This window comes from Hoplias malabaricus, chromosome 17 (genome assembly GCF_029633855.1).
Source record: "Hoplias malabaricus isolate fHopMal1 chromosome 17, fHopMal1.hap1, whole genome shotgun sequence".
NCBI classification, from domain to species: Eukaryota; Metazoa; Chordata; class Actinopteri; order Characiformes; family Erythrinidae; genus Hoplias; species Hoplias malabaricus.
Window position 1 is genome coordinate 19,339,322 of NC_089816.1, and position 22,451 is coordinate 19,361,772.

The window sequence follows — 22,451 nt, forward strand, 5'->3', positions numbered from 1 at the left end:
TCCCCTTACACACACACACACACACACACACACACGCACACACACACAATCCCAATTAAAACCCAGGCCAAACCCTGACGCTCTCTCCCCGCTTCTCCTTCTCAGCACCACTCAATCTTAGCTGGAGGAAAGTCATAGCGGGAGATTTTCTCTGCCTCCTCTTTTCTCCTCGTGGAGGCAGCGCTGTGGAGACTGAGTCTCAGAAGAAAGCGTACCATTCCTTCCTCTGGCTTTTGGCAAAACAAGCCGCCGAGCGTCTTAGCAACGTAACGGCGACTGGAAAGATGTCCAGATATTAAATAATGTAATTTTTAATTAAGGTTTTATTAATAGATTTTTCTCCCTCGCTAACTTTTATAATTACCTATCTCTTCAGCCCGAGGCGTTTGGGGTCTGACGTTCATTTATCGGCGTCGGTTAAAACCTTTCATCTGTGATATTTTGACAAAACACACATCTTATCGTACTTAATTAAAAAGCTGGAGCTTTGAGAGCAGGTCGGACTCGTCCTCACGCAGAGGCTGACGAAAGGAGGTTCAGCGGTGATGGTTCACACTGGACCAGAGGGTTACCCTCTTTTTCTGGGCTTCGTCTGAACTGTAGAGTGAAGAAGAAGAGACCGGCTGCAGGCCCTAGCTCCGCACTGGAGCGGAAACATGAGATCTGTGCTCTCATCGCTCTTCACTGCTGTACGCTTAGGATCGGGGTGAACAGCGAGCAGCTCACTTCCAGTTCCCTGTTCCCTTTATAATCTCCCCTTCAGCTGTCCCTCAGAAACCAGAGGCCCAAGGATGGTTATATGCTCCTTGTGACTCTTGGTTCCTCTAGCTCTCAGCTTTTCCAAAGAATAGCTCCTGCTTATACTTTTACAGAGTTTTGGTTCCTCTCTGCTCTGAGATCTTTTTATTTTCTGTCTTCTCAAGGTTCCTCTTAGTGAGGTTCTGTTCTGAGACTATGCTTCTATTAATTAAGCACTTTTCCTTCTGAACCATGGTTCCTCCTGGTGTTACTGGAGTATTTGTTTTGAGTCTAGGTTCCTCTCTGCAGTTCTTCTGCCTTCTCAAACTTGGTCCTAAAAAGTGCTAGAGCCAGTGACATCACAAAACCTCGTCTCTAACGGGACGCACAGGCTTTGAAAACCACAAGAGCGGTGGCGGTAAAGTCAGGTGCTGTTTCCTCATTGTGTGGCTTGTTGTTGTTGTCGTTTGGACTGAACACGGCTCCGCCCCCAGTTCTCACAGAGCAGTTTTCGTCACGTTCGGCTTTCGCTGGAGATTTTCCTCAGCCACCGACCCAAGGAGCGTCTGACCCTCTTCAGAAACCCCTCAGGGGAATGTTACAAGCCGCTGCTGAGAGTCGGTTAAAAACTAATGTGAAAGCTGCTGTAAATTCAGAGATTTTACAAGCGGTGAGTTTGTGCTGGAGCTCTGTGTTTCCTGGTGATTGACATGTCTCTGGCCAATCAGAGCTCTGCAGGGTTTACACCTCACATTTAGTACCTACTCGGCTCAGCTGGAACCGTAAGAGAACAGGAACTAAACAAGAACCCGGTTCCATGAGCAGGACCAGACTTGGCTGGTGGAAAAGCAGAAGAACCTAGGCGAGCAGGTTCCATGCAGCAGAAAAGAGTCGATAGAGAGTTTTCTTCCCAACACTGGTTCCTCTTAATGCTCTTATAGAGTTTTATTTCTGAGCCTCACTCGGTTCTCTCTTGAGTCTTTGTTTATTTGTTTTTTTCTTGGTTCCTCTCCTGATTTTTCTGGCTGTTAGACACTGATCCTGGTACAGCTCCCTGCACACTTAAACATACGTGTTCCTAATGATCTAGAACCTGCGCGTTAGGTTCTCCACACTCTGTGGATACATGCACGAGCTCGGAGCGCTCTCAGCATTTTGTGGTGGCCACGCTCACCTCGGCAGCCCTCGACCAATGAGAGCTCGGGAAGAGGAGGAGGGAGGGGGAAGAGAGAGAGGGAGAGAGAGAGAGAGAGGGAGGAGAGAGAGTTCTGAGCGTGTGCTGCTGTTTCTCTTTCGCAGGCGCTCGCCGCGCGCGCTGCACGCCGCCACCATGTCGAACCCCCCGCACGACCCCTTCTACTCGTCCCCGTTCGCCCCGTTTTACCGGAGACACTCTCCGTATTCCGCGCAGCCCGAGTACCGCATCTACGAGCTCAACAAGCGCCTGCAGTCCCGCACGGAGGTGAGCGAGCGCGTGGGCTGCCTGCGTGTGTGTGTGTGGTGTTGTTGTTGCGTGACCGAAGTTGATTGTTGTTTGTGTATTTGTTTATTTGGGTCTTGTTTGCGGAACGGCAGAGTTAGGGTTAGTGTTTCTCACCAGAACCGTGGTTCTCTGCTGTGTGAATAGACTCTTCTCTTTGAGACATGATTCTGAGTGGCACCAGCAGCGGTTCCCCTCAGAACCCTCTTTTCAGAACCAAACACACCACTAAATACGTCTTCTTTTTCTACTTTTTGTGTTTGTTGAAATTATTTTGTTATTTTTGCTACAGAATCCCGAGAACCCTCTTTTTATCACTGCACAGAACCTGTATATTATTTCACTGAACCTTGAGAACCCTCTTGTTATTGCTTCTCAGAATTCTAAGAACCTTATATTACTGAACAGAACCTTGTGAGCCAAACTTTTATATCAGTACAGACCCCTGAGAACCCTTTGTTCGGTTCTGTACAGACCCCTGAGAACCCTCTGTTTGGTTCTGTACAGACGACTTGAGAACCCTCTGTTCGGTTGTGTACAGACCCCTGAGAACCCTCTGTTCAGTTCTGTACAGACGACTTGAGAACTCTCTGTTCGGTTCTGTACAGACGCCCGATGGTTCGCCCTGATGATTTGAGCCGATGGTTCTGCGTTGTTTGACGGGGCAAATTCTGTTGAAGCAGTGGTGTGTGGGGCGCGTGTGCTCTTCTTTGTGAGGCCACTCTGCGTGACCCTGGAATTCCGGTGCGGGTTTCGTGAGTGGTGGCGGAGATGCTCGGAACCAGATGTCTGCAGCTGTGCGGCGCCAAGGGTGTGGACCTTGAAGGGCTGGGGTTCCACAATGAAAATGAGGTAGTTTTCACAGGAATAATAATGAACCGCCTTTCGGTTCTAGGCCACACACCACAGGTAGTGCCCCCAACCATCCCACAGTGTGTGAGTGACTGGGTGAATGTGTTAGTGGTTTTTTTTTTGGACAGTGGTCATTTGGATGATGAATTTTCTTGTGTTTGTTTTTTCGGGATTAGGAACTTAGTCCAGGTCTCTCTCTCTCTGTCTTGCTCTCTCTCTCTCTCTCTCTCTCTCTCTCTCTCTCTCTCTCTCTCTTCGCTCTCTTTCACACACACACACACACACACACACACACACACACACACACATTTTCTCAAGGCATATCTTAGCAATAATCATAAATACCACTCTAAACGTATCCTCAAACACAACCCGAACTTTAAAATGAACCCAAACTACTTCCAGCAGAACACTAACCCTCACCTTAAACATGTCTTCAGTTTAAACTGTAATCATTTATCAGGTCCCCACAATGTGATATATTCATAGTACATACACAAACACTTACACACACACACACACACACACACACACACACACACAGAGTGCTGCTGTAATTTTCTTCTCATTTGAAGGTGTCATGTGTTTTCTGGGCTGTGTGTCACTTTTCTCTGTGATTATTTCGTCTTTTCTGAAATGTCCAACACAGTCTGAATAATCAGGAGAGTTCACTGTGTTCAGCAGCTCCAGGACTGGAGGAGTGATGTCTCACAGTATTTGTGTAAAATTAATATTAGACAGATAGGCAGACAGACAGACACTCAGACAGACAGTCAGTTAGACAGACAGTTACACAGACTGACAGTTAGACAGACCAACAGACAGTCTGTTAGACAGTCAGACAAACAGACAGACAGACTATCAGACAGACAGTCAGTCAGACAGACAGAGAGTTAGACAGTCAGACAGACAGTCAGTTAGACAGTCAGACAGACACAGAGACAGACAGTCAGTCAGACAGACAGATAGGTAGACAGACAGACAGACAGACAGGTGAGTATGTGGAGTATGTGGCAGAGCTGAATGCTGAGCTGAAGTGACCAAATGTCACAATGGCTTTTACGTGATGAACCTGTGCTTTAGCCTCAGCGACCGGTCTGATCCCACGCTGCAGCTCAGGGACAGAGAGGAATATTATTTATCTCTAAACTGCACTTTGAATGGCTGCTATTTTCAAAATTCACAAGCTGCAATGTTAATTACATCCTACATTATTCAACGCTGTCTTTGGGAAATTTAAACTAATAAAACAGGGCTTGGAAACTGAGTCTCACTGCGCTCCGCTCCCAGAGAGAGTGAGCTCTTAAGGAATGAAAAGCCTTTGGTCACTTTTAAACACAGGGAGTGATAAAGGTGTGTGTTCACTCGAGCTGGAATGTGTAAAGTCTATTCAGGGAAAGGTGTAAAATCCATAATTGTAAATGTTTGTGTCCTGGACACTGAGCGAACCACTCAGCTCTGTGTTGAGGCTGATGTTAAGTGTTTACCCTGAGCTGTTTAACACCGCTGACCCCTGGAGCTTAAAGAAAATAAAACACTGCTCGGAATAATCATGATTTCCACAAAGCTCTAATTCAGATTATCCTGGAGCACGGCTGCGCTCCGCCGAGGTGATGAACGACTGAACCGCTGACCTGATGCATCCTTAAATAAGAGCATGGCTCCTTAAATAAGAGCATGGCTCCTTTAATAAGAACGTAGATGGTTGCAGTGTTTACAGATGGAGGGGGTGGGACTGTGAGGAGATTTTGACTGTGGACTGTAGACAGTGGACAGTAAACTACAGGCTGAAGGTTGTAAACTGCGGACTGTTTAATCTGGGCTGCTATTTGTCAGTTTTGGACTGTAGGGCTGTAGCATTGTGGGCTGAGAGCTGAGGGCTGTGCACACTTAAAAGAGTGTAGCTTGTAGGCTGTAAACTGGATATATTTTTAACTGGTTGATGTGATTCCAATATCGATATGAACAGTATAAAATCCACTGAAAAACCTCCAAGAAGAAACAAGAAACACGATATCACCCTCAAATATAAACCTCTCTGCTTTGTCAATATTAATATTTTTAAAATAAATTTTAAATTGAGTGCTGAACTGACAACAGTGCCCCCTAATGACTGTCAGTCAGTGACAGATGCTGTAAATAATTTGTACTGAAATATTGAAAATATGTTTAAAAATCATATAGTTGTTATTAAAACATTTTATATTGTGATAAATATTGATATTGAATTATTGTCCTGCCCTACTTTGGACTGTGGGATTTGGACTGAAGGATTTTGACTGTGGGATTTTGACTGTAGGATTTAGACTGTGGGATTTAAACTGTAGGATTTAGACTGTATGATTTGGACTGTGGGATTTAGACTGGGATTTAAACTGTAGGATTTAGACTGGGATTTAGACTGTAGGATTTAAACTGTAGGATTTAGACGGTGGGATTTAGACTGTAGGATTTAGACTGTGGGATTTAGACTGGGATTTAAACTGGGAATTAGACTGGGATTTAAACTGGGAATTAGACTGTAGGATTTAGACTGTGGGATTTAGACTGGGATTTAAACTGTGGGATTTGGACTGTAGGATTTAGACTGGGATTTAAACTGTAGGATTTAGACTGTGGGATTTAGACTGTAGGATTTTAACTGTAAGATTTAGACTGTGGGATTTAGACTGTAGGATTTAGACTGTGGGATTTAGACTGGGATTTAAACTGTGGGATTTAGACTGTGGGATTTAAACTGTAGGATTTAGACTGTGGGATTTGGACTGTAGGATTTAGACTGTGGGATTTAGACTGGGATTTAAACTGTAGGATTTAGACTGTGGGATTTAGACTGGGATTTAAACTGTAGGATTTAGACTGTGGGATTTAGACTGTAGGATTTGGACTGTAGGATGTAGACTATGGTATTTGGACTGTAGGGTTTAGACTGTGGTATTTGGACTGTAGGGTTTAGACTTTGGGATTTAGATTGTAGGATTTAGACTGTGGGATTTAGACTGGGATTTAAACTGTAGGATTTAGACTGTGGGATTTGGACTGTAGGATTTAGACTGTGGGATTTAGACTGTAGGATTTGGACTGTAAGATTTAGACTCTGGGATTTAGACTGATATTTAAACTGTAGGATTTAGACTGTGGGATTTAGACTGTAGGATTTAGACTGTGGGATTTAGAATGGGATTTAAACTGTAGGCTTTAGACTGTGGGATTTAAACTGTAGGATTTATACTGTGGGATTTAGACTGTAGGATTTAAACTGTGTGATTTAGACTGGGATTTAAACTGTAGGATTTAGACTGTGGGATTTCGACTGTAGGATTTTGTCTGGGATTTAAACTGTAGGATCTAGGCTGTGGGATTTAGACTGTAGGATTTAGACTAGACTGTGGGATTTAGACTGTGGGATTTAGACTGGGATTTAAACGGTAGGATCTAGACTGTGGGATTTAGACTGTGCGATTCAGACTAGACTGTGGGATTTAGACTGTAGGATTTAGACTATGGGATTTAAATTGTAGGATCTAGACTGTGGGATTTAGACTGTAGGATTTAGACTAGACTGTGGGATTTAGACTGTAGGATTTAGACTATGGGATTTAGACTGTAGGATTTAGACTGTGTGATTTAGACTGTAGGATTTAGACTGTGGGATTTAGACTGGGATTTAGAATGTGGGATTTAGACTGTATGATTTAGACTATGGGATTTAGACTGTAGGATTTAGACTGTAGAATTTAGACTGTAGGTTGTAGATGGTTCTGTGAGGTGAGGGCTGCAGATGATAGACTGTGGACTGTAAGCTTTGGACTGTGTAGTGTAGGTTGTAGGCTGGTGGCTCTGGAGAGTAGACTGTATAGGGTTTGACCTCAGGGCAGTAAGTAGACTGTAGCCTTTATGGTGATGCCCTCAAGTGAACATATACTGTACCTTTAATTAGGAAGAGAACTGTACCTTACTCTATATTAACTGTAGATGTTAAAGTTGTGTTGATGTCATTCGCCTCGTTTCATCCCCAGGACTTTTATTGTGTTCTTTTATTCTCCACAGTTGTATAATGAAAGATTACAGCGATTCCCCCTCTCCTTCTGGAGAAGAGAATGTAATGAACCTTTAGGGGACACAACTGGACACTAACACCACTGCTGTACCTCTAAAGATACAATAATGTACCTGTACCATACCGTTTTCTTTGAGAGTAGACGGTAGGATTAGGACTGTGGACAGTAGGCTGTAGGATGTAGACTGGACTGAGAGCTGAGGGCTGTGTTGCTGAGATGCAGTGCCACAACATCATGAATAATGCATGAGCCATGGCCTAAGCCCCTGAAGACTTCCACTTCCAAACGGCACTTACCAAGCAGGCTAACGTAAACACAGGCTCAATATGTCATTTTAATCTTCTCCTCCGAGCTCCTTTATCGCCTCCGCTCTCGCTCAGATTAAATCTCCTCGCTGTGATGGATCTCGATAAGATATTTCACTGAGGAGCGTTGATGAATCTGGCCGGGAAGCGTGTTAGCGAGCCGCCACACAGACACACACATGCAGGCGATCACTTTAAGAAACAGCGAGGGCAGTTTACTCGGTTAAGAGTGAGAGGAGAGAAAGAGAAAACTGCAGACGGGAATAAATGAAGTCACTGAGGTGTTTATGCAAAGCAAACTCTCGGTTCCTGGCCGTTGACCACGCGTCCTTCATCTCCGCCGAACAGAAGCGCACGCGAGCATGGCACGACGCTCTGACACACATTTAGAGAGGAGCAGAGGCACGTGGCACATGACACGCCACAGTTAAAGCTTCCACGTCTCCCAAACCTTCCTACGAGAGATCTCAGGAACAGGGACACGGCCACTGCGGCCTAATCATGCCGTGGTGCTGCTAATATCGCGCTAGCAATCAGTGCGCTGTTTATTAGCCCGGAGCGCTAATGTGCTTATGAAGCCTGTGGTAATTTAGAGCTGGTTGTAAGAGCGAGACGTCGCTGTGGTCATTCATCATCAGCTTTATGTGATAAAGCCCAGCAGACAGTGAGGAATCAAGCCTAACTTGGCTACTTACGTTTACAGAGAGTGGCTTTTACCGCGGAAACACACTGCCACCCCCTCCTCCTCTTCCTCCTCGTCTGATGTGTTTATCATCTTTAAGAGATTACAAACTTCTGCTTTTGTTTTTTCGCCTATTTTGAAGGTGTTTTCAGACATTGATCACTGCACTTGTTTGGATCAGATTTAGTGTCAGTGAAGTACACTACTCTGCACCTTCTTTAGAATAATCTTCTCAATATTTGGGTTTATATAATAAAATTATATATAATTACAATAAATATAGTAAAATAAAATTATGCATTTTTTAATAAAGTAGTGTGTGTAAGGGAGTGTGAAGAAAATGTGCTTATATAAAAAATAAATACATTTTAAAAATAACAGTATTAAATAGAAATTAAACAGTAATTAAAATGTATAAAAATGCATTTTAAAATAAAAAGAAAATTATATAAATTAAAACCAAAATTAAATCAATGACATTAATTATATTTAAAAATGTAAATAAATTAAGAAAAAATGTGTTTCTGAGAGACTCTGGATATTATTCCCCGGTCGTGGACAACTATTTTCTTATCATCAGAAATCCATAAAGACCTGAGAGGATGTGTCTAGGTTCACTGACGTTGACGCAGGGGGAGGAATATTTGAGTAAAACACAGGGACGTCTGGTTCCATTCACCACCACAGGAATTAAAGAGTCTGTAGGTTTTTTCACACTCAATCACTTCACACCAGAAGTCTCTAAACACCTTTGTTTACAGCTTAATGAAGGAGAAACACTGAAACCTCATCAGAATTATTCTCTACTGCGTCCCTCTGAGGACACAGAGCTCGGCTGTAACAGTCAGTCTGCTTTGCATATGGAAAGATCTGATGTGCAACTGATATGCAAAGTGTTAAGGGCCGAGGTCTGTGGGTTTCACTGAGGAACTGGGTTCTCTGGACTTCTGGGAGGAGCCTAAGGACCTGCTCTTGTACCTTAATGCCATCAGATCCTCACAGCAATGTTCCCAGAGCACCCAGTCTAAAGAGTAAAGGCTGCTACTGCAGCAAGCATGGTTCTGTACCTATAACGCAGGAGAAATATGCAAATGAGCCAGGGCATTAACATTCAGAGGAGGAGTCTTGTCGACCCCAGGCTCTTGTAAGCTCATTAGCATAGTGCTCATTAATATTCACAGATGGAGGGGGAGAGAGAGGGAGGCAAAGAGAAGAGGGAGCAGTGAGAGAGAGAGAGAGAGAGAGAGGTCAAGAGGACGCAAACAAATGGAAGCAGTGCTTTATGAATCTTGGTCTAATGGCTGTGGAATGGGATGCGTTTATGTAAAAGAGCGGCGCAGGTTGCCGATGATGCTCCATCCCAATCTGAACCCGATCGATAATGCATTTTGCTGAAGAGCAACTCACTCCCAGAGTCTCTCACAGATAAACCAATCAATGCCACTTCTCCACAGTCCTATTATAGCTGCTGTTGCCTCTGAACGGTGAGGCGTTGGACAGATCATGATCATTTGTAACACCTGATGTTTAATTGATTTTGAGCATGGCAGGTAACGGGTGGATTGTTTGGGGCTGAGAGATGTGAACAGACTCCTCCAGCTCTGGTTGTCACTTAAAGGTGCCATACTCCCCCACTTCTCCACAGTGTAACACAGTTCTGTGTCAAAACCCCACGAGCCCCACAGCAGTGTTCTCCCCATGTGTAAACAGCCCTGTTCAGAACGCCCGCTTTCAGCACCTGTTCCTTAAATGATAATGAGCTGCTCGCTGTTCACCCCGACCCTGAGCACACAGCAGTGAGGAGCGAGGAGCATAAACTCTGGTTTTTAGCAGTTTTCACTCAGTTCTCTTTCTTCATTCTGTTTTCTCCGTTTTTATTCAGTGCTCTTATTTCTCCGCGCTCATTGTGTCTGTTTTGCTGCGTTTAACCTCATCTTTGCGCTCTCACATAAACGCGGGTCCAGTGCTGTGATTGGACAGACGGGGCCCTTCTAAAGTCTCTGCACTTGATGTCAGAAACGGCGCAGGATCAGAGCAGCTCATTTTATCCTGTGTTTTCAGACTCAGGCAGCGCACAGAAAACTGACTGGGGTCTTGTTTCACAGTGTGTGGGTTGGTGGGCTCCAGATTGACATTTTAATGTGAACATGCACTGAGTACTTGATATATTCATAATATTTCCTCTATAATTGGTTTACAGTTTAATAAGCGTATAATAAAAACAAATAATAAATCTGCAATAATAATATTTACAATAAAAACAATCAGTCTGGATCCTGCTGAGGGTGTGTTTGTGTTTCTCTTCTGAACAGACTCTGTCCAAACTCCGGGGATGTGTTAGTTCTGTCGCTGGGGCGTGGAGCTGAGCGCGTGATTACGATGCGGCGAGGACGTTGCTGCATAAATGCATTAATTGCTGCCTTTCACCACAGCGTAATTGCAGAGACCGAAATCATGATTTCAATTAATATGTGATTAATTGTGTGGGGCTATTATCAATTGTATTAACTGTTTCAATAGTAATGCTAATTATTAGAGAATATCAGAGCACTGCTCTGTCGCTGTCAATCAAGTCTCATACACTGTGGTGCAAATACAAATACAGCAGAAAATAAAGCCCTGGCTCTGGACGGCGACAAAAAGACGAAAAAGAAAAGCAATTGAAAACAGGAATTGGGTGAAAATGGGCGATCCCTCTTTGTGTTATCAGCCCAACATTGCAGCCTGGAAGGAACTGTGGGAAAGTCGCAGGAAAAAGGTGGGACTATTGTCTGAGCATCCTGCCAGCTTCTCCACCACCTTATTGTTTCAAACAATCCTTGTTTTCTCCGCTGCTGTGTTGTGAATGTAATCTATCAGATATCAGGCAGTGCCCCCTTTAACCCTTTTTGTTTTATAATAAAAGCCCACGGACAAGACAGGGCCACCGTGTTTTGTTTGGACCGGAGAGAGTCTGACGCCGCTGCACACTTCTCTTGACCCGTGTCGTGAGGTAATAACACGATAATGCACCAGTCACAACAGACGTGTAATAAACAGACACAGAAAATCCTCACATCACCCATGATCATCCCTCGCTTCCTCCCTGTCACTCAGAGAGGGTTCCTGCTGTTACAGCATCTTTGATACCATCAAATACCACATCTAACTACAACCTGAGGTTGCTGTGAAAAGCACTGGGGGTAGAATGAGGATCATATGATCGTTAGTGTGTTTATCACAGGCTGTTTGGACAGGCATCTTCTTCCCTGCCCCTGCTCCTGTGTCCCGTAGACGGAGACCCAGAACTGTGTTCCACTGTGGAGAAGTAGATAAAATGATGCTGCTTGTTCTTCAGGGTGAATAGCAGCTGACACAGATATGGTCCAGGGCTCATTGTGCATCTCTGGTTTCACCTGTAGCACAGTTTAATCCCCAACTCATCACATACACACCTAAACACAGAGTATCCACACACACCACATTTGTGTCATTCACACAGAGACATAAAGGAAGTGTGTAAAAGTAAAACTACGGAGCGGTAGACGAGGCTTTCAAAGTAAACCGACCTGTGAACAACTCCTGAAGGACACAACCTTTCTGCTGTTTCCGCTCATCTGCATAATTCCTATTATGGACGCTCAACCTTCTCATGCTCATGGACACACACACACACACACCTCTGAAACAACAACAAAGCAAAGGCCAGTGAAGGAGAGAAAGCTGTTGAAAAGAAGCCGAGCATGAAACACCTCATTCTGCGTGTGCTCCAACAGCATGTCTCCATTGACCCAGAGTGCGTGAGCGTGAGTGGCCTGCGTCCAGATCCGTCTCCTGTGGTTGTTATGAAGAGAAGAAGGTGGTGACCACAGACTGTGGAGCAGGTGGAGTTTCATATCAAGTGAGAACTCCACTCACAAACCTTCAGCACTGAGTCTCCTCAGTCCCCAAACGCTCCCACAGAGTCAGTAAAGGACAGAGGATGGAGCTCGGCGCCAAACTCACCTCAGCTCACCTGACCTCGATAGCACCCTCTGTGTTTGTTTACATGAGAGTGAGCATCACAGGTGTTTCAGCCGCTCACTCTTTTCTCTGGTTCTCTCTGGTCTTTGTTTTGGAGCCGATATGTGGTTTTGTTTAAAAAAGAGTGATTTAATTTGATTTATATTTTACTTATTTAGGATATTTAAATATTTTCTTAAATTACAATTAGAATGTCTGAATATTTTAAATAAATATGTATTTGCTAACTAGTGCCCCCTCCAGGGTGTATTCCTGCCTTGCACCCAATGATTCTGGGTAGGCTCTGGACCCACTGTGGCCCTGAACTGGATAAGGGTTACAGATAATGAATGAATGAATTAATCTATTTGCTAAAATTTCATTCCTCATAGACGTTTTTGGTTGGTTTGGTTCCTGGGGTTCCCCCTAGTGTAATTCATTTTTATAGCACTGTAGAGAAATCAGGAGTTGGGGGTGGTTTTCTACCCTCCTCCAAAGGTACATAGTGTCGTGTTTACAGTGCTGAGCTCAGAGTAGCAGTGACAAAGGCTCTATTACAGCTCAGTGTAGCATCACAATGATTCTGAGGCTGTCATTAATATATAAAAATAAAAATATTACTACATTATTCTGCTCTTGTATTATCATGATATGAGTGGCATAAAACGGTGTTAAAATAACAATAATATCGTTTATCACAATTATTTCTAGGACAATATATCGATCACTTTCATGACAGACCTACCTCCTTCTTGACTTTTTTCTAAATGTGTTTAAAGCCCATTTCACACCTACGCTGTAATCCAGGAATATTCCGGAGTTTTCCCGGAGGAGCTGTGTGTGTGTGTGAAAGCGACCAGCAGAATTCCTCCCAGACATTAGCCGGACTTTATTCTCCTCGTGTCCTGGTAAAGCCTCCTGGTGAAATCTGAGTTGCCGCATGTGAGAACGCAGCAGGAAATGTTCCAGAGATACTCCGGCAGGCACTGCACAGGCTCCACCCCCAACATGTTTCATCTCACGCTGAGAGAGCATGTCTCATGCAGAAAATCTACTGCTTTGAGCTGCATGTGCGGAGAGCATGTTGAGGGTTTGGCCTGTGTGAGAGATCATCCTGTAAAAACTGTTCACTCTTATTATTTACCGAAGGCTACAGGATGCCGTTGTCTCTCTAAGCCCCTGGATTTCCCATAAATCCCGACTGCTTGGCCCCGGCAGTGCGGTGACTGGGTCGAGAGGCGCCATTGGCACATTGATGAATCCCTTCAGACGGCCCAATCAATACGGCTTTATCTTCAGGCGAGCGGCGCAGACGCCTGTGTTAGTTCACCTGGGGTCCTCAAGGAGTGATCAGCATGCTGTACATCAAAGCCCACTATCAGTCCACGAGAGGAGACAGCCGCAATCAGAAGAGAAGACGTGATCCCCTCGTCTCCGGTGGCAGCTGAAGACTGTGATCTATCGCCCACGCCACCACCGTCTCTATCAGCGCACATCTGTGGGTGATTCCCATTTCTAATCCCCCTCCCCCTTGTTTCTGAGAGTCCTCTCGCCCCTTGGAGCTGAGTTACAGGGCACAGTGGTTAAAATCTCCCCCTGTGAAATGGGATGACCTTTCAACACCCTGATACGTCATCAGAGCAGCACTTCATTCCCAGGCGACTAGTGCTGCTCTGTAGCACACAGCTATAGCACACCCCAAATCACTGAGCGCATGGCAGGAACACACCCTGGAGGGGGCGCCAGTCCATCACAGGGTGACACACACTTACACCTACGGACACTTTTGAGTCTCCAATACACCTGCCAACGTGTGTTATTGGAGCGGGGCTCAAACCCACAACCTCCAGGTCCCTGGAGTGACAATGAGGAGAGATGTGGAAAGGGTTAAATACACACACACACTCACTGGAACAATGGTGTCGGTTTATTCTGATATTAATTGATGTTTATTGTCTCAGGTGCACAGCGCTGTATAAAGTATAAAGTTGTAATAGAGCAGTAATAACGAGTAAAAAAATGTAACATCCAGCTCCTCTCTTGGAACGCCCTGCGGGGGAAGGTTTTCTCTCTCCTTCCTGGTGGGTTTAGGGCTGGTGTATTGATGGTTTGAAGTCAGAAGCCCTCACCTCCTCTCGCCGAGGGGCCGTCGATATCATCTGCGGGGGTCCACTGAGCCATTAAACAGTGTTAATTGGTGCAAATGCCTGATCTGATTGGCCATTGATTGTGACAGTGTAGATTATCTTACAGATAAATGGAATCCTTTAATTCACAGCTTCAGTCGAATACAGACGCTGCTGTCGAAGATCGGTACAATCCTGTAGCAATTAAGTTATAACAGTAATTAGTGCCGAGATCAAGTAATGTAATTGATGTTTGTGGTTTCTTTAGCTTCCATATATTATCTCTGGCTCTGTGTGTGTTTGTGTGAGTGTGTGTGTGTGTGTGTGTGAGTGATGTGCGGCTGTTTATCGCAGGTAATTTTCTCACACTGACTTTCTCTGCATTCCTGTGTTCTTTTGAGATAATTCTGCTCTGTTTTAAACCAAACAAATAATGTGTCCTGAGCACTGAGGGGTATTATATGAACACAAACACACTTCATGTCCTCTGTCCTCAAATAGTTCCATATAGAGGACACACCTATTGTATGCAAAAGGTGGACACCCACTTTACACATTGTGTTGATTTTCCTACTCAAAATATCTTCTTCTGCTGCTGCACTTTTGCATTTTCACCTTCGTCACTCCCACTGCTCCGCCCTGAAATATATCTGGTGTCGTCTCTAAACCCTTCTCTGAGGTTGAACAGTGGGCTTTGGAAACCACAACAACTGCGGCAGTAACATTAAGCAGTGTTTACTCATGGTGTATTGGCGTGTTGTTGTTGTTGTTGTTGTTTGGGACTGAACACAGCTCCGTCATCAGTTCAGACAGATCAGTAGAGTTTGTTCCTTCCTTGTTGCAGCGTCCAGCTCTCGCTGGATTCTTTCGTCGGCCACCGATCCAAGGATCGTTTGAACCTCTTTAAAAGACCACGGCGTAATTTTACGAGCTGCCATTGTGAGTCGGATAAAAACAAACGTGATCTCTGCTGCAGCTGGAGATTTTACAGATGGAGAGTTGGTGCTGGACGTCTGCGTTGCGTAGCATAGAGTGACGACTCTCTCTGGACAATCAGCGCTCTGCAAGGTTTACACACCACGGTTTAGTCCCTACTCGGCTCGCTCTGAACCACGAGAGAACAGCCACTAAACAAGAACCCGCTTCCAGAACAGGAGCTGATGGAAATGTAAAATAGTCGAGTGGAGTTGTGTCGCAGAGGGGCCATGCAGTGGAAAAGTGGCATTAATGGAGGTGGATGGAACCAGAGTTCATTTAAAGTCATTTTTCAGGCTTTCTTTTGATCTGTTTAAACTGTATGAATTAAAAAGACAAAAATGGAGAGACAAAATTGGGTTCTGAATATTTAAAACCTGGCTGTGTGTGTGTGTGTGTGTGTGTGTGTTGGAAGTTCTGTTGTGAGGAGATCAATGAGTTCTCGGAGTGTATTCTCTTCGTCTGCCGACCATAACACTAGACTGTCTCGACTCAAACTCTCACATCAATGGACCTCTGAAGAGATATCGAGCTGTTAGTGCACAGCACACTGTTATTATTCAGACAGTGACGAGCGAGGACTCGTGGACAGAGCAGGACTTGTCTTTTTCAGGTTTATGCTAAACCCAGAGATTTCACTGGGAATGACCACAGCATACCACTCTACACTCACTGAAACAAACCGGAGAAACTGGACTTCACAGGCTTTTCTGGGCTCAGGAGAACAGAATCTAGATCAGACCTGGATTTAAGAGGTTGTGGGTTTGAGTCCCGCTCCAGGAGACTGTCTGTGAAGAGTGTGGTGTGTTCTCCCTGTGTCTGCGTGGGTTTCCTCCGGGTTACTGTCTGTGAGGAGTATGCTGTGTTCTCCCTGTGTCTGCATGGGTTTCCTCTGGGTGACTGTCTGTGAGGTGTGTGGTGTGTTCTCCCCGTGTCTGCATGGGTTTCCTCCGGGTGACTGTCTGTGAGGAGTGTGGTGTATTCTCCCTGTGTCTGCGTGGGTTTCCTCCGGGTGACTGTCTGTGAGGAGTATGCTGTGTTCTCCCTGTGTCTGCGTAGGTTTCCTCCGGGCGACTGTGAGGAGTATGCTGTGTTCTCCGTGTGTCTGTGTGGGTTTCCTCCGGGTGACTGTGAGGAGTGTGGTGTGTTCTCCCTGTGTCTGCATGGGTTTCCTCCGAGTTACTGTCTGTGAGGAGTGTGGTGTATTCTCCCTGTGTCTGCGTGGGTTTCCTCCGGGTGACTGTCTGTGAGGAGTATGCTGTGTTCTCCCTGTGTCTGCGTGGGTTTCCTCCGGGCGACTGTGAGGAGTATGCTGTGTTCTCCGTGTCTGCGTGGGTTTCCTCTGGGTGACTGTGAGGAGTGTGGTGTGTTCTTCCTGTGTCTGCATGGGTTTCCTCCGGATGACTGTCTGTGAGGAGTGTGGTGTGTTCTCCCTGTGTCTGCATGGGTTTCCTCCAGGTAACTGTCTGTGAGGAGTGTGGTGTATTCTATTAGATTCAGGGGAAGATCAGCACAGAGGAATTACATTTATTTTACACGTCTCTATCGATTAAAAACTTAATCACAACAATAAAATAAAATGCTAATGATTCCTTATATTTCTGGGGGTGATATAAATGTGTAGTGTGTTATGAAAAACCTGCCAGAGGAAACCAGTTTTTTTTTTTTTTTTTTTTTTTTTTTTTACTTTATTATTATTTCTCAGTGTCATTTTGATGAAAGTAAAAGATTCAGAGAGACGCAAAACAGGAGCTCTGTGTGTGTGTGCGTGTGTGTGTATGTGTGTACCATAATAATAATAATAATAATAATAATAATAATACCTCTAACCCATCACTACACTCAGTAAAAACCAGTGAATTATGGCCAAATTTGGTAAAATGATTCATTAGAGTTTAACCTTGTGTAGTGTGTGCAGTGGCCATAACCACGTTACTCAGCACAGCTGGATCTCACGACTCTCGCAGCAGTTGTGGTTTGGGACAAGGCCTTTTCTCTGATGTTGATGTGGTGTGTAGAATGAGCCGGGTGTGTTTCTCCGAACCCTCTGCCCATTCAGCAGCGAACTCACTCTCGATTCCAGCCGAGTGGCCGGCAGCATCATTAATAATCAAAGCATAATGATGTTAACCTTGACCAGTGGCACACGCAGGGCCTGAGCTCTCTCAGAGGAAGCTGGCGAGGAATAAGCTGAGCTAGCACAGATATAAACACACACACACACACACACACACACACACACACTCACACACAAACACAGGAGTGTGAGGAGAACCACTTAGCGTCCGGGGGTCTACACACAGGGCAGTTTGTGGAGGGACAGGCTTTGGGAAAAAAAGAAAAAAATAGAGAGAAAACCAGGGTTCATTTTTTAGGCTTTGTTGAATGCAGTTGTTCCCCTGAAAGCATCCAACAGAGAGATGGGGGGGTAGAGAGAGAGAGAGAGAGAGAGAAAGAGAGAGGGAGAGAGAGGGGGAGAGAGAGAGAAAGAGAGAGGGAGAGAGAGGGGGAGAGAGAGAGAAGGAAAGGGAGAGAGAAAGAGAGGGAGGGAGAGAGAGAGAGAGAGAGAGAGAGAAGGAGAGGGAGAGAGAGAGAAAGAAAGTGAAGGAGAGGGAGAGATAGAGAGAGGGTTGATGCTGACCCTGAAGCTTTGGCAAACCTCAGGAGAAATTTGGAGGTGGAGGAGAAAAGGGCAGGGAGGGCTGGGAGAGAATGGTGAGAGAGAGAGAGAGAGAGAGAGAGAGAGAGAGAGAGAGAGAGAAGGAGAGAGGTGTTGTACCCCTCTGAGTTGGAGGAACACACAAGTGGCTGGATGTTTTGAGCTCCATATGAAACAAAAGTTACATGTGGAATGTTAGGAGTTCTCTTGTTTTACTCAATCTGAACTCCTCACTCTGCCGAGATTAACTCTCTGTTTCCTTATCGTGGTTATGGTTGTGGACGTGAAGCTACATTAGTCAAACCCCTCAGTTCCTCATCGTTGAATGTATTGCCTAGTTCTTTATTCCTTCGTAGATCACAGAAGAAACTCTGTGAAAACACTGGTGATTTTTGGACAGAAAATAAAATGGCTCTACAATGAATCATTTTACACCACAGCGCTCTCACACCTCTGTTTGCTCAGGGACTGGAGTCTGCAGACATTTGTTCCAGACTCAGACGTTTAATGAATGTTACGTGACCCAACAGATTCGTGACAGTAGTTGGTGCTACACGTTTACAACATTCACCAGAACAGAGATTAGTGTGCGCAAGCGCAGTCCTCTCACTGAAGCTGCAGGTGCACAGCTCCAATGTCCCACCCCCAAACTGTTATCAGGATTTTAACTGGTTGCCTCTGAGTTCGATCGGCCGGTGCAAGCCTATAGGTCAGTGCAGGGAGCCTCTGGAGCAGTTCAAAGGAGATTTCCTTTTCACAGTGACCCTCTGAAACAGAACCAGAAAGTGGCGAGACACCCCCATAGTTCTTCTAAAGGTGATGGGTCCAGTGCCCCCTTGCGGTTCTGGCAATGCTGGTTCAGGGTCAGCGCTAGTGTAAAAGGCTAACGCAGCAGTGGGAGTACCAGCTCTGACCACTGGGTGGGGCTGTTCTGCGCTGCTCTCTGGCTCAGATCTACAGTTGTCCCTGAGCACTTACTGCAAGGTCATCTCCATCAGACTAAACCATCACTCCAGAAACTGAAGAACCAGTGCTGAGACCTTCAGGACCGGGTCGGTCAGAACAGAGTTAGCGTCCAGCTCTGGACACTGTCGTCCTTCAGCGGTCACAGCTTTTTAGTCACTCACTGCTCAGAAAATACACAACATTGTCCTCATACTGACAGATGCAGATGTGCAAAACAAGGGAATTAAAGACGCACAGCTGCGTGGCCTTTGTGTTCACATATGAGGTTATCCAGATGTGCATGCGTGTGTCATATTCATGTGTGTGTGTGTGTGTGTGGTCAGTGATTATGCTCAGTGCCAGCTGTGTTGACTGGTTGCCCTTCTGTAGAAGCTGCTGCCTCAGTGACCTCTCGTCCTGCAGCGGTCAGGACCACACTCCACACTTACAGCATCACGTTAATCACTGCACACTCCAATAAACGCACACACTAACCTCAGACGTCAAATATCACAAACACAAATAAACACAGATCAAACAAACAGTCGGTCAAAGTTTATAAATCATGACAGGACAGACCACGCGTTCAGAGATTCAGAATCTTAGGACTCCTGACTCATTTCAGACTTCAGATGATATGACTCCTCATTCAACTCAGACTTCAGATTATGACTCCTCTCTTGAATCATACCTCAGATGATATGACTCCTGACTTGACTCAGACTTCAGATTTGACTCCTCACTAGACTCTGTCTTCAGATGATATGATTCCTGACTCAACTCAAACTTTAGATCTCATGACTCCTCACTCTACTCAGACCTCAGATAATAGGACTCCTGATTTGACTCAGACTTCAGAATCTTATGACTCCAGAATCAACCCAGATTTCAGATTATGACTTGTGTAAGACTTTAGACCTCATAATTTAGGATTCCACTCTAAGTACTCATGATTTGACGTAAACATTAAATTAACTTCAAATCTTGACTCATAACTCCACAGCTACCAGCTCACACTAGCTCTTCTGACTCATGACTTGAGTCAGGCATTACATCACACAACTTAGGATTTAACCCAGACTTCAGGTCCTATGACTCCTGACTCCCTTATTCTAGTGATAAGATTCAGACTTAGGAAGGAACAGTTCACATTTTTAACTCCCAGCTTAGACCTTAGGACTTGACACTTGACTCACATTTCAGATCATGACCCATGACTCAACCCAGACGTCTGATCTAATCCCTCATCACTCTCCTCAAGTTTGACTGAGAGTGTAAACTGGGTTCAGTCAAGTCATATTTATTTGTAGAGTGCTGTTTACAACCTCACAAAACAGCTTCACAAACACTGAGAATTAAAACGGATTATGCCCAGATCTGTATTCACTCCGTCCTCTTTTAGACGATCTTTGATGAGTCTTCTGATTGACCCTGGACACTGGGTTGTAAAATGTCAGGGGCTCGTCTGGGGTTAACTTTCTCTGTGAGGAGCTGAACCCACTCCCGAGGTGTGGATGCGCTTTATTGCTCGGGTTCAGTCACTGTTCACATTTCCCTAAACCTATATTTATGTTCACTATATTTGGCAGATGTTTTTTTTTCTAGAGCTATTTACCGCTTTACTTCTGTTTCAGAGGTTGTAGAGTCTGGCGTGGTGTGGCATTCCTGCCTGAGCTGGGCACTGAACCCCAGTCTGCTGTATCCAGCTGCTACAGAACTGAAATGGTGATCGTAGCAAACGGTCATGTTCCCAGGATCTTAGGGAATGGGTGTCTTTGTGTAAGCAGTAGTAGATGTGTCAGTTCCCTCTGAAGTTGAGATGTGGTCTCGAGGGTCTTGAGGGTCCTGGGGGTCTCTAGGCTTGGGATCTTGGGATCGCTGGGGTCTAAAGAGCTGGGCCTCAGTGTTGTGTGATATTACACAAAGCCGACAGTGCTAATTGTGGACATCTGTGCTGGGCAAGATGGAGACGGCCGTCAAAACAACGTCAGTGGGAATCAGAGTCCTGTCAGTCAGAGAGAGTGAGAGACACACACAGAACCGAGAGAACCGGGAGAACCGAGCAGCGCAGTGAGGCAGTGGGGGAGGTTAATGCACCTGTCAGCAGCGCTGACTGTGGGGTTGAGGCCGCGGTGCGACGTTTGGATTTACAGATTAACCCTTTAAACCCTGGAGCTACTGTGGCTGCAGTATGTTTAATTCTCCTTTGCATATCGTTGATGCCCAAAGACAAACCTGTATCTGTGTGTGTTTAGTTAATGCATCATTTGAACACAGCAGCTGTCCTTCACACTGTTTAAATCTCAGGATGAATGACCAATAGAAACTGGGAGTTGAGGAGGTAATATTTTCCTCCTGTAAAGTTATTATTTTGGAGATGCATTGGGGTTTTTTTTCGACAGTGGAAATATGAACATAAAGTTATATTTTTTAGTTGTGTGACATTTTTCCTGTGTGGGACATGTGTGCAGGATTTTAAAATAATTTCCACTCCACCTTAAACAGCACCGCGAGTGAGAAGCAGTAGCGATTGTCTAAAGAGGCTTCCACTACAAACTCCAACTCCCACAACGCTAGGAGACTGACACACACACACACACACACACACAAAAACACACACACTGGACTATGAACCCACACCATCAGGAGTGGATCTGGAGGAGGATTGGGAGCCCTCCATCCCACACACTGTGAAACAAGACCCACAGTCAGTTTTCTGTGGAGGGTCTAAATGAGTAAACACGGTATAAAATATCAAGTGCAGAGACTTTGTTTTGGCCCCGCCCCCTCGTCTGAGTTAGTCCAATTACAACGCTGGACCTGTGTTTATGTGAGAGCACAAAGACTAGGATTAAATGCAACAAAACATACACAATGAGAAATAAGAGCACTGAGTAAAAACTGAGAAAAGGAGAACGTAGAAGGAAGAGAACCGAGTGAAAACGGCTAAAAACCAGAGCTTCTGCTCCTCACTGCTGTGCGCTCGGGGTCGGGGTGAACAGCGAGCGGCTCCTTATCGTTTAAAGGAACAGGTGCTGTTTAGACAGGGGGAGAACACTTCTGTGGGGCTTGTGGGATTTGGACACAGAATTGTGTTCCGTGGGCAGTCGGAGGAGAGACTTTATCACCATGGCCTGTCTTCCTCCTCTTTCCTTTATTCCTCTGTTTTGTTGTTGAAGTGTGGGTCATGGTGGGGGTAATTAGCTCTCATTAATTAAGTGTGTGGTCCCTCCCCAGGAGAGCGACAATCTGTGGTGGGACGCTTTCGCCACTGAGTTTTTTGAGGAGGACGCCACTCTGACCCTCTCCTTCTGCCTCGAGGATGGACCAAAGAGATACAGTAAGACTCTGACTATCTTCATAAAGCAGAGACACACACACTCAGTGTACACACACACACACAGTGTATACAAATATACATACACACACACACTCAGAATAAATACACTCAGCATACACACACACACACACACACACTGACACACTCTCACTCAGAATACATACACTCAGCATACACACACACACTCAGAATACTCACACAATGTATCCAAACTTTTAAATTGTGATGTTTGATGTACACTACACTGTGTAGCTCCCCCTGCTGAGGCAGCCTGCCTTTTCCCTTATCTTTACTCTCTCTCCAGCAC

The 22,451-nt window shown here is 45.2% G+C and overlaps 1 protein-coding gene across 2 annotated transcripts in view; it reads left to right on the forward strand.

Annotated features, from left to right (window-relative positions):
- The first annotated feature begins 2,043 nt into the window (after window positions 1-2,043).
- ldb2a (LIM domain binding 2a) overlaps window positions 2,044-22,451 on the forward strand; it is a 55,123-nt gene continuing 34,715 nt past the window's right edge. For both annotated transcript variants that reach the window (XM_066649077.1, XM_066649078.1), the window contains exons 1-2: window positions 2,044-2,200; window positions 22,042-22,144. In XM_066649077.1, the coding sequence (XP_066505174.1) occupies window positions 2,069-2,200; window positions 22,042-22,144 (235 nt within the window). In that variant the 5' untranslated portion in view covers window positions 2,044-2,068. The remainder of the gene's footprint in view (window positions 2,201-22,041; window positions 22,145-22,451) is intronic.